The sequence below is a fragment of the Mytilus galloprovincialis genome, chromosome 1 (assembly GCF_965363235.1).
Source record: "Mytilus galloprovincialis chromosome 1, xbMytGall1.hap1.1, whole genome shotgun sequence".
Classification (NCBI taxonomy): domain Eukaryota; kingdom Metazoa; phylum Mollusca; class Bivalvia; order Mytilida; family Mytilidae; genus Mytilus; species Mytilus galloprovincialis.
This window is the reverse complement of record NC_134838.1, coordinates 49,582,351-49,596,104: the sequence shown is the minus strand read 5'-3', so window position 1 is coordinate 49,596,104 and position 13,754 is coordinate 49,582,351. Positions and strand designations below refer to the sequence as shown.

General features: G+C 30.1%; 1 protein-coding gene across 1 annotated transcript; it reads left to right on the top strand.

The window, feature by feature from the left end:
- Positions 1-781: 781 nt before the first annotated feature.
- On the top strand, positions 782-13,416 carry LOC143077195 (uncharacterized). The gene is made up of 16 exons (XM_076252960.1): positions 782-988; positions 1,526-1,794; positions 2,470-2,572; positions 2,770-2,999; positions 3,665-3,793; positions 4,028-4,198; positions 4,926-5,062; positions 5,629-5,734; positions 6,275-6,358; positions 6,830-7,010; positions 7,201-7,290; positions 8,189-8,257; positions 9,326-9,386; positions 10,374-10,436; positions 11,235-11,419; positions 11,923-13,416. The coding sequence occupies exons 1-16, from the start codon at positions 784-786 to the stop codon at positions 12,540-12,542; spliced, it is 2,703 nt and encodes a 900-aa protein (XP_076109075.1). The 5' UTR covers positions 782-783; the 3' UTR covers positions 12,543-13,416.
- Positions 13,417-13,754: the final 338 nt, after the last annotated feature.

Below are 13,754 nucleotides of genomic sequence, written 5' to 3'. Positions count from 1 at the left end.
GTGGAAAATAATATTTTGACCCGGGTGGGGGGAGGGGAAACAAACATATTTTTAATTTTGGCCCTACTAAATTGTCAAATTGTTACCTATTATAGTATTTTAATCAGTAAGACTTTTTAAGATAACAATAGGAATACTTAAAAATAAAGCGTATAGGTACAGTTTTCAATTTGTTAGCGGGCATGATGTAAAACAGCGAATCAAAGAATTCAACTTTATTTATAACTAATAAAGGACAATGCTGTTGATTAAAACATACTCCATTCCATATTTGTTCCAGGACCTTTTGTTTTCCAAGTAATTAATATTACCAATGATTGATAAGTTCCAGTTCTACGGGTTCAAACAGAAAGATTTAGATTTGAAAGCAGAGAAAACTGTGCATCTTATAATCATCATGACTTTATCAGATGACAATACTAATACTTAAATAAGGCTTGTGCATAGTTATATACTTTAATTCAGTCACGGACCCGCGATATCATTGGTGTGTTCTATTAACTATTAAAAATACACAGGAAAATACACTTAATAGTTTTATGAACATTTCATTAAAGACTACTTACATAATATTTATTTAAAATTAACCAATGGCTCTGTAATAACACTGCACAATTAAAATAGCCCATGATCATGATGATTGTCACAATTGTAACATTTGAACATCATGAACTGAATGATATTTTAAGATTGCAGTGCATACCATGAATTATTTTAAAAAACACAACTTTTAACAAAGAGTTATCAATTACTTGTTTTACTTCACATTTATTACTTTTTCAGATGAAAAGGATTCATTTAACAACAAAACCACCCAAAATAAAGAGGACTGTTTTTGATGGGGCATCTTCCAAATTCCAAACAAAACATGTCAGGATGACATATAATGGTTCTGATGTTAGTAATAGCAACAATATCAACCAAGAAGTGACTAACCAACTTGCCCAAATAGACTATCCAGCTGACCAATTTGATTTTCAATGTGAAGGTATTTTTGTATTTTATATAATTGTCTGACATTTAGAATTTGTATTCTTGAAGAAATATTCAAATAAATGTTCTATTTACATAAGATATTTAAGGTAATACAGTTATACTTATGGATTTTTACCGGATTTTCTACTACAATGTAAAAATTTATTGTACTACACACCATTTTCACTATATTTTTTATTATTGCATCTGTGGACAATATCTTGTAAAGATTGCTTGAAATTAGTCACAAAACGCAATACACTCTGACTCAAGAAAGATGGCTACTGTTTAAAGTAATTAAAAGTATTGAATAACAACAACGGTAAAATTGTCTGATTACACATTTTGTATTTTACTTTTATACACCAGTTTACAGGACGTATTATGATATTCTGTGCCTGGTGTGTCTACTCGATCATGTTAAACCAACAAATTGAAAACCACAAATTAAAAACCTGCGGCTGTATGAGTGTTTATTTGTCTTGTTAATTTGCCTGCTTTGTGAACTGATCGAATTACAATGATTATGATAAATTGACTGTTTTTGCAGATAATGTGAACAGTAATCCTGGAAGAATCAATCTTACGTATGCAGAAAAAAGGAAAAGGGTAATGGGAGCATGGGACTTGCTGAGAGACAAGCTCATTGAAACCAGGTTGGAGGAACAGTCCCCAGCAACTCATTGTTGTTGCTTTTGTGAATCATCTATTGATGATGTTATTTTTTGTCAGGATTGTGGTCCCTCTGCATATTACTGTGATACTTGCTGTAAGAGGATTCACCAGAACATTTTGTTCCATAAACCACACCAGTGGAAGGTAAAATATGGCCACAATATATAAATAAAAAAAGATGTGGTATAATTGTTAATGAAACAACTCTCCACAAGCATACAAGAGACCAAATGACAAAGAAATTATTTACTATAGGTTGCTGTACAGCCTTCAACAATGAACAAAGCCCTGAAATGACAATGTAAAACAATTTAAATGAGAAAACTAACAGCCTATTTTTTGTTAAGAATATGAACGAAAAACATATGTAACACATAAGCAAACGACAACCATGGAATTACAGGCTCATGACTTGGGTCAGGCACATACATACAGAATGTGGTGGGGTTAAAATGTTAGCAATATTATCCCAACCCTCCCCTAACCTGGGACGTGTTGTTATAGTTTAACATATGATGTATATTGATCCAAAGATTTTTTATTCCATAAAAAAGAATAGGTTTGTTTGTCCAAACGCTACCTACCCAGAAAAAAGCTAATAAACACCAGATACTTCAATTTCTTTTTTTGAAGAAAAAAAAAGAAAACGCCTACCTACCTACTCACCGTCTCAACCTTTGGGTAGGGTTTGGGCAAACCAAAAAAAATTTGATTGTGACTTTGCCCTGTACTAATATATCTTTTTCAGGTTTATATTTGATCGTATTAACCTCATACAATAATACTATAATTTATATACATACTTTACCTCTATTACAGCAAACCATGTATGTACCTATTCAAATGACTAATGAACTTGCCAGGAAAGACCACATTTGTGAATCATCATACTCTACTTCCATATATGCTGTTGATGTAAAGGGTAAATATTTTTTTATGCTGCCCCAAAATAAATGTTCCCAATAATGGGTTCTGTATGGTTACTTTAGTATCCTCTTTTTCTTGATTGAAATTAACTTTATACAGATGAAAAAATAATTTTAAAGGGAAAGAAACTGAATTTATTACTCTTTAGAGCCTCTAGTTCTTCTTTATTTAATATTTTTTCTCATTTTGCAGGTTTACAACATACATGTAAAATCCAGCTATGCAGATGTGAAGATCCTGCTGTCACTTTTTTGCGTTACAGCTTATGGCCAGCTACACCTACAAGCCCTAAAATTGGCTTTGATCTCAGATTTATGGAGCTATTGTCTGTTTTGCAACTTGAGTGCTGTTTACCTGCAAAATCTTTTTGTGATGCTTTAGATACTATGCACTCTAACTACATCAAATTAATCTCCAACGTTGTAAGTTAATTTTAACAGTTTTCTGATGTTGGAAAGTGTTTTGTCTCTGACATTACTCATTTGTTAGAAATGCATCAATATAGACAATAAAAATGTTGATATATTTTAAAACTATTTATTGTCACAATGTGCTGTCTAGATGTAGAAAAAATAAGAAAAAAGATGGGAATTGTGGACTAGAATGTAAAGATATTTGGTTCACATCTTGCAAATTAAGTTTGTAAAAAAATGCTGGTATACCCTGTATATTGTGGGTACATTAAGATTTGTTTTCAACCTCATCAATGTATATTGTAAATACTTGGTATAAAACATAAGAATAACATCTTTCAAACATAACACCTAAATTATTATATCAATATAGCTCCTTGCTATCATTGGTTTAGTTTTACTCACTGGTTTACGCTACCGCCACTTCCCTTTGCTCAACCCTCAAAGCGAAAACAAGTCGCCCTGTTGTTTACAATACTCGCTTTCAGTAGCTTAGTTACACCATCAGACATTTGTAAAAACCTTAATTTTTTTATTGATAATAAAAGAAATTCAAACATAAACAATTCATTTTCTTAAGAAAAGAGGTTACAGCATTGACTCTACAGTGTTTGTAGCAGGTTACTTCATTTGAATCTGTTTTAATAAAATTCTCTTCTCTTTCTTTTTTTTAGGAAAAAAACATATATAGAGCTGTGGTTGGTGATTGCCTCACTGAGTACAATTACCATAGGTATTCACTGAATACCCGAGCAAACATAACAGAATCTTCTTTTGCCACTGAATGTCCAATATGTGTTAAGGTAAGTTTCTAATATAAATTTATATTATTTCTTTTTGAGTTGATTTGTTCCAACAAACTTTAACTTATCATATCATTTCGGAAAACATATTAGCGATTTCATGTGTCATGATAAATTTTACAAATACAATTTTGTAATTGGTCTGTCTCGTTTTTCAAATCTGAAACAACGTACGCTATAATTGTTTTAATGATTTAATTTTGAGTTCTATATGACTTTATAATCTTTTCACAGACACCATCAATAGTTTCCATGGATGCCAACTTTGGTCTTGTTCATAAACAATCGTCAGGATCTGGTCAAGACAGACAATCAGCTAGACATAAAAACCTATATTTTCTTGATCATGGGGATCTCAGAAGATTTATTGATGATTACGCTCTTGACAGTAAAGCACCAAATAGTGTAAGTTATTTTAATTTCTAGCGACAGTGTATGGTAGTCATTATCCATCAGTGGAATGATACATTTTTTATTAACTAGACTTGGGTAAAAGGTATTCAGAAAATAAGAACCAAATTCACATTTAATGTGTAACCATGAAAACAAAATATGACAAAAGTTCTATAGTTGGTTTTTTTTAACTAATTTAAGTGTATTTTAGATTGTCAAATTATGTGCACACCCAAGAATTATACAATAACTAATCAAAGAACTTTAATAGATATAAATATTAATTAAGTGGCTGAACAACACATTAATTCACATTTGCGGATATTAATTTTTATCATGTTCATTGTTTAAATGAAAACTTTGCATTTAATGCATTATTGAGACGACATCATGTTTCTCCATATTTTTGTTCTCTGTGCATTTCCGTACATTATGTGCAAATTTAAAATAGTTGTCCAATGTTTTATTTCTTGGGCCAAAACTTACCCTTAAATATCCCTACTCCTTAAATTGTTTATGGTTCCACCATGATAATTAAATTTAAAATGTCCTTTTTCTCAGATTTCTCTTTTTTACTTTCATATTAATATAGGATTTTGAAATGACAATACATGTACAGTATACAATTATTTTTAAGTTTATTTGTACATTAACTAAAGAATATACTCCAATTTTAATCACATCACATGTGTATAAACCATAGATATAGATGAATTATAAAGTTATATATACATTTTAGGAATGTTCAAACTTCCAGGCTGGTAATGCCATTCGCTCTAAAGTGAAAAATGGAAAACTTGATGTTACAGGAATATTTGGCAGTGTATGCAAGCATGACATTCCAATATATTTTGCAGATTTGGTTCATGGAGAAAGGTATATGTACAAATGTATATTCTGTTACAACTGTTTTCCTATTAAAATCCTATTAAAAGAAGGCTGTTTTGTTTGGTTATTTCTCAGTTTCTTTATTTATTCTATGGACAAAGTTAAGAAAAAAGGAGTATTTATTACCATGCAAAATTACCAATTAATAAACTTAATAAACAATTAAAAACATCTGCTTTAGTTAGATTTAGTTGTAAGAAAAATGTCACTCTTGGGAACCCTTGTAATTTTAATCATCAACTGTCATCTTATGACATGTTATTTACCCTTGAATTAAGAAATAATTTGTCAAACTATTTTATTTTAGATTTACAGTAGCATAGTTTTCATTTTTTATTAGTATCTAATGCTTGTGCAAGTTGATTCATATACTTTTTTTGTCTTCAAGTCTTTCCTTGGGCAAGTAAGAGTCAGTATGATTGTTTACTGTAAAAATATGATTTTCAAACAATTAACCTTAAAGGTGTAAATAAATATTTCCATAAATATTGTGAAATTTTCCATCTTTGTGTATGTTTATATGTAGAACTTCTTTAAATTCTTTCTCTTTTCAGATTGAGTTATCCAGTCTATATGTTAAAGTGTATATTGGAAAATAGGTCATCAGATAATTTGGTTGTCATGTATGACATTGCCTGTATGTTGCATAAACATTTGAAGGTAATCTTTAAAAAATTGTTTAATGGATGTTTGAAAAAAATATACTGTTTAAAGTTTTTTTCCTATTTAGTATTATTCATGGGATTAGTAAGTGATTTATTTCTTTTGAAAACAACATCAGTTACATGTATTCTGGATTCTAAAATAAAATATACTCAAAAGATTCTGATTGATTAACTGTATATACTCCCTATATATCAGCCCAACAATGCTAGATCTGTACATTTGTGAAAGCAAACATTTTGTTCTTTTAAGGATGTCTGACATTGTTGGGCTGATTTTAAACGAATTATCTATACAGAATGTATTGTCAGCCTTGTATCACCATCCCTGCTGGTGACCTGATGGATAAAATCTGCTATAGAGTTTGTCATTGGTTTAGACGTACTTGTATATATATATATATGTTTTTATACAACGTAATTGTAGGTTTGAATGTTTTCAATTTAGACTAGTGTCTATATATATATATATATATATTGTTCCTTCTTATGCTGTTTGTATACATAAATTGCATAATTTACTCTCTTTTCATTTCAGAAAACTAATAACATTGATGTTTTAGAGAGATGTTCCTTTGCTGTCCCTGTTTTTCACAGTTTTGCACACAATACAGAATGTCAGGTAAACTTATCAATTTTATGAATTATGTCCTAGTCATATGATGATGGTAGCAATTTTTTTTTATCTGTATGAAAATGGGGAATGTGCCAAAGAGACAACAACCCGACCATAGAGCAGACATGTTAGGTGTCCCAAATTTCATTCCCAAATTTTTGTGTTTTAAGATAACAAAACAATTGTTTGGACATTTCTTTAGTGCTAGTTTTAATTTTAAAGGCTGTTCAAAAGTTAAAATTGTTCCCCTAACTGCAATTGAATAGAAAATTTTGAAATTTCGTTGATTTTACTTTTAATGTTCCGGTACAACTTGATTGAAATAAAATGGGACAATTACATTTTTAGCTTTTGATTCCAACCTTATTCAATTGAGTTACTTTTTGAGTGTTATATTTTTTAATGTATTTTAGTCTTTCTTGTATGCTGTTGTTGTTGTAAGGTTAATTTTAGGAACTTTTGGAATGTTTTTTTTAGTTGATGTATGGTCAGAGATTTGCAGACGGAACAGGTTTGACAGACGGAGAGGGAATTGAAAGGCTGTGGTCCTATCTGAGGGGTTTTAGAAAAATAACCAAAGAAATGACGATCAATAACAGGCAAGATCTACTAACGGAAGCTATGTTGCACCACACAGAAAAACAAATATGGAATCTAGGTATGTAGCTAATATTAGATTTTCATTTAATTCATATATATGAAAATCATCTTTATGCTATCCAAAAATATACCCATGCCTGTCTGTAAGCATGTCCCAAAATTTATTTCCATTCTTCACCTTTACCTTGACTCAATATTATAATTCAAAATAGGGTTCTTAACATAGATATACTTTCTTTTTTTTTCAGGAAAAAAAATGGTAGAGAAGAAGAAACGATGTGTGCAGATATTGAAAGAAAATGAGGCCATTATATCTGGAATTCTTGTTGATATGAAAGGTAGGATGACCTTTAAACTATTAATTGAAATTTGTATTATTTTGAAATATAAAATGGGTATCCATAAATGCATGCTCAGCTGGTTCATATCAGTTCAAATTAAAAAAAAATAGCCTACCCCTTTATCATGCTGGCCTGAATTATGTTGCCTTTTATAGGCAATGTTTAGTTTTAATGTAAGTTAACCCATTTTATTTTATTAATATCAAGTAATTTGATACCCTGTTTCAATACTTTTTGATGAAATTATGCAAGATATAGTTCTCAAGAAGTACATACATAGGTCTTTTTCTCACTGGCACTCAAACAATATATTTATATTGATAATATACAATTATTGACTTTTGATGACGGTGATCTCAGAGATTGTTGGATGATTTTAAGGGTCATAAATTTTTTAGCTAACTTGATGAATCAAAATATGCTAACAGATCAATGTAAGAATCAATATTTATTAACCCGAGATATGATATTCAACTAAAATCAAAAGTTAACTATTGTTTTATAGTTGTATAATAACATGCTCTTTTTGTTATTTTATTGAGTAATATTTATTGACAGAATCTTTACCAATTTTAAAAATGCAGTATAAAAGTCAAATTAATTTGTAAAAGAAGTATTCATAAAAAAGCTGATTGATAATATATGAGCTTCGTCAGATAGAAATAGACCTTATGCAAGTGCACATTTACATGTATATAACTTTGCTTAGTTTAAGGAAAATTTATCATGTTCAAGTACAAAGTAAGATGAATTTTGTTCTTTGTTATAGGGTTCTTATAACAACTCGATTTTTAAACAGTTCCAGACTTTTGACTTGAGATTTAATTTCAAGTCGTCATGGCCAATATATTTATTCAAGAGTAGACAGAACTTTAAACTTATTTCTTTATTACAGAATCTAAAGATGTGATTCAAACCTGGAAGGAAGAATGGAAAACACAATCCAACAGAAAAGAAAGGAAAGGTGAGGAATATTATGAATGCTTTTTGTGGTACGTCTGCATAAATATTTGACTAAGCGTGATTCAATATGCAGTTTACAGGAAAGACCTTGGGAAGTAAACTTATATTGCAACAGCAATAATGACCTCGCCTTTGGCTCAGTCATTATCACTTTCTTAGTCAATACCACTGTCCTGTGGGAAGTCCATATATCATGATAATGACCAGTTTTTCAAGAACTATCATGGTTATTTCATTGAGAAACCATGTTTTGGGAAATTCTCATAAATTCAAAACGCCTAAAGCGAACTCGAGTAGTTGTACGATTTCTATAGCAAAGAGTGAAGACCAGTCGTAGTAATACTGCCATTCATTTTAGTGCAACTTTTCAGTATATAAATTCTTAATTAAGTTCTCTTTAATTTTACTATTAACGAAAACATATAATAAACAATTCAACAACTTAAATTCAATATTAAAATCAGGAACATGCTTTATAAAAAGTACATCTTTCTAAACAGAGAAACCACGCCCCATTGGTCATTAATAGCAGAGAAACCACGCCCCAACAGTCATTATCAAAGGGAAACCACGCCTCAACGGTCATTATCAGACCTAAACCACGCCCCACCGGTCCATATCATGTAAAAGTTCATTAACAACCGGTTTTCTGGTCTATATTGTTCTGTTAATGACCAATGGAATTTATTACTGAAGATTAATGAATGTCATGACCCCTTTTTATCCAATAAGAGAATCTTATTCCCAACCGATACGAAATAATTTATAATAGTTTTCATTGGTAGCCTTCCATAAGAAATATTTTATAATTTTGAGTTGTAACGTGTAATTAATGTTTAGATTTGTTGTGCAGCAACATCCTGCACATACTACACATTTGCCACTCATTCAAAGTAAAAGCCTTGACAGGTTAATTTACTTTCTATAGTACAGTAACACAAGTCCAGAATCTCAAAATACACTTAATACTATTACCTCACAATCTTTTCTATTTTTGGAAAAATGCAGGCAACTTTATATTATTTATTTTTAAATATATTATACTAGTTCTTTAAATTTATTCATTTAGCTCTGCCTTTGACTACAGATGAGCAGTATGCTGAACTCCTGCATCAGATTGAATCCAAAAAGTGAGTTTCAAGCAGTTCAATTGAGAACTTGAATGAAAAACAAATCATGTGGCTCATCCTTTTAAAACATTTAGAAACCATTGTAAAATGAAAAAAAAAAAAGGTGGATTGAGGGTTTATGTTCTTAAAAGCTAGTTTTGAAAACTAACATGATCTTAGGACAGAATATAATGTTATCTACAACTTTTTCCTGAAGGCCAAAACAAAATTAGAACTTTGATGGCTGAGTGATTTAAGTTATTACTATAATCACTAGTGAGTCAACATGGAGGTCAGGAGTTTAAACCCATTCTTGCTGCTCTTATCTTAAATGACTGGCTGCCTTAAAATGCCCCAAATCAGTGTTAGAATAAGTCTTAAATCAAATCCAAAACAGAATATATGTATGTCACAGTAAGCCAACCAACTCTTATTGTAGAACCAGCTGACTACATCATTTAATTTCTGTTATTTAGGAAGTAACTAATTGAAATTGTTGGACATAAGGGGTATATCTGGGTATTTTGCGAAAAAGGACCATGGCCAGTTATTGGAATTTTAACACGGTTATCAATGAAATTGGGAAATACAACCAATATTCCAGGTGGTAGTTAAATTGCAACTAGTTTTTTTTTTTTGGGGGGGGGGGGGGGGGATTAAATAAGAAACTACATAAATGCTTTTGATAATTCTATTTTCTGTTCCTTTTAGTTTTTAGATTTAACAACAAGACACTCGAGTTTATTTTAGTATCAAATCAAAAAAAAAACATTCAAAATCTACTCATTAAATACACAGGTCAATTTGGCATATAGACAACTCAGACCATGGAAATATGAATCACTTCATCCAAAATCATAGTGCCAAAATAAGATAAAAAAAAATGAAAATACTGACTTACCTTTCCTTTTTTTTTTTTATGATTTAATTTAGTCTGCTGTGGTAGTTCCTGCTACAACTGCTACAATGCTTGTGCATTGTTGTGACACTATTGTGTTTTTTTTACAGGCAACTATTAGATATAAATGAAGCAGATGATGAAAAGGTGGAAATGGAAAGACGCATTGAAAGGTGAATTTGACACATATATTATATGTAACATTTTTAATATATTATTGTTATATTCCTTATTATTTTGTAAGCACTAGCACTTTAACCTTTTCTGCAATCATACAGAGACATTACAAAGTTTTCTGGCATTTGTTGATGATTGTTTGTCATAGATGAAACATGCTTTGGGAAAAAAATGTGTACATGCATTAATTTGAATATGGATATTATTACAGTCATTAAGGGATAACATCAAAGATCAATATAAGATAAAAAAAAAAAAAAAACTTAATTCAAAATAGTTTGGGGGTGGGGTTGAACTGCTGCAAGATATCCATATGGGTCAATCATTTTTTTCCAAATTAAGTTTAGAGGGAGGAGGGGTCAGTGAAAAAACTATACGAATTAAGTTTTTTTTATCCTTCATTAAACTTTTGATGTCGTCTTTAAATATGTGAACTTTTCAAATATCAGCTCATGGACGTATAACCTATACAACTGAAGAAATGAATTTAACCTTCAAACTAAAAAAAAACCATAAAAAACTCAACTGCAAATGGATGAACACTTCAACTTTTAATTTCAACTTTTAAAAAAAATTTGGTTTATTTTTTTTTATTTGTAAGGGTTGCACTTAAAACATGTGATGATACTTTATCTGTTGATCATTAGATCTTACGCTAAATACACTTGTGATTACAGTATAGTTGTGCAATAATTAAAAATGTTATAAGTTTTCAATTTTACATTATGGAGTGAAATTTTAACCCCACTTAAAAACAAAATTCATTTGTTCTATTATAATGTCTTCTTTTCTAGGCTAATATCAGATTGTTCAAAGTTGAAGAAAAAAACAAATTTAACCCAGCTTCAGCTTACTTCAGATCAAGGACAACTGCTTTTAGAATCAGCTCAGACAAAGAGAAAAAGCGCATGTTTGGTCAAATTAAAGGAACTTGCAACTGACCGGCAATATTTGTCTAGCTTGATGAAGAAATATGCAGGTATGAAAATGTATAACTAGTATTATATTCATAAGAGCTGTTCTACATGTATTTAAACTTACATGGTACCATCGGTAGACAATTCAAAACTTTAATTAATCACCCATAGAGTCAAATTTATAATTTCAATTCAATTTTCAATGAATTAACATTTTTTTTTTCTATAATTATGTATGGCTTTCTAAGAAGTTGTGATTCAAGCTTTATACGTCAAGCTATACAATGTGTTAAATTTTAAGGTTTACCTCTCAGCAACTATTTGTAAATAGCCATATAGGAATTTTTTATTGCATTTTTCTCAAACTACAAATGAGTCCTTCAAAATACAAAATCAAGTGTCATATAACCTGCTTTTCATTGCGAACTGTTCACAAATGTTTTTCTGTACAACTCTCTAATTACCGTTTTACTTGACACGTTAATAACATGTTACCATTATTTTTATCAGTGTTATGTCCTTTTTTCTGAGAGCCAATAAATAATTTGTTATATCAATTTTTCAGAGGGTCAAGCCATTGGAATCCGTATAAGCAAACAGTTCTCAAGCAACTTTCTAAAGATAAAAAAAGAAGTGGACAAACTGAATGCTATTAACAACACAAATTTGGATTCTAAACAATTTTTGTCACTTGAATCAGAAATATATGATCAGTTGGAATCGAGAAAGATATCTGAAAACCAACAAAAGGCTGTTCAGTCCAAATGTTTGATTGACCATGCAGAAGAAGAAAGTAATAATATTGACATTGAAATAAAAAAATATTTACTTTATTTAAGTAAACAGAGTAAGGAAATTATTGACACAATCAACAATCTTTTACCTTTAGAAGGAAACCGGTTCCATTTAGGCAAAATTAATTACCTGTTTGTGAAACATTTTAATATTGAAACACTTTTTCATTCATGTTACACATTATTTGAACACACTGTTACAGATGTTTCTATTGTACCAAGAATAGTTCATGATAAATTGAATACTGAATTGTCAAGATCCTTAAATTTACCAACCGAAGAAGAAATGACAACAATATTTCAAGAAATTGAGCAGTTTGAAACTAATGATTTGAACAGTATTTATATAGAAAAGGACAGTGACGAGGAATTAGATGAAGATGATATTTAAATTGATAACTGCTTTTTTTGTGTTGACGACACAATTATTAGATCGATAAATAAAGGAAAAGCTTAAACCATGTCAGTAAATAGCACTTGGTTTTAAAACTCAATTTTTCAGAGGGTCAAGCCATTGGAATCCGTATAAGCAAACAGTTCTCAAGCAACTTTCTAAAGATAAAAAAAGAAGTAGACAAACTGAATGCTATTAACAACACAAATTTGGATTCTAAACAATTTCTGGTTTCAGAGGGTCAAGCCATTGGAATCCGTATAAGCAAACAGTTCTCGAGCAACTTTCTAAAGATAAAAAAAAGGAGTGGACAAACTGAATGCTATTAACAACACAAATTTGGATTCTAAACAATTTCTGGTTTCAGAGGGTCAAGCCATTGGAATCCGTATAAGCAAACAGTTCTCAAGCAACTTTCTAAAGATAAAAAAAGGAGTGGACTAACTGAATGCTATTAACAACACAAATTTGGATTCTAAACAATTTTTGTCACTTGAATCAGAAATATATGATCAGTTGGAATCGAGAAAGATATCTGAGAACCAACAAAAGGCTGTTCAGTCCAAATGTTTGATTGACCATGCAGAAGAAGAAAGTAATAATATTGACATTGAAATAAATAAATATTTACTTTATTTAAGTAAACAGAGTAAGGAAATTTTTGACACAATCAACAATCTTTTACCTTTAAAAGGAAACCGGTTCCATTTAGGCAAAATTAATTACCTGTTTGTGAAACATTTTTAGATTGAAACTCTTTTTCATTCATGTTTCACATTATTTGAACACACTGTTACAGATGTTTCTATTGTACCAAGAATAGTTCATGATAAATTGAATACTGAATTGTCCAGATCCTTAAATTTACCAACCAAAGAAGAAATACCAACAATATTTTTTTAGGAAATTGAGAACAATGATTTTTTAGTGTTAGATTAGATCAATTTCAACAGGAGAAGCTTTTAAAAAAAATCATGTCAGAAAATGTACCTGGTTAAAAAAAAGGTGATTTTTTTTTTAAAGTTTATTAATATTCTTTAATTTTCATGCCTTTTGTTCTTATTGGTGGGCCGTCTAAAGTTAAAATTATTGCATTTTTAATTCATAAATTTTGCAATATAGAAAGGTTATTAAAACAAATGAGTTGTTAATTTTACTATTTAGAGGAACTTGCTGTTGAGATTAATCAGGTTGAAATTTTAGGAGTGG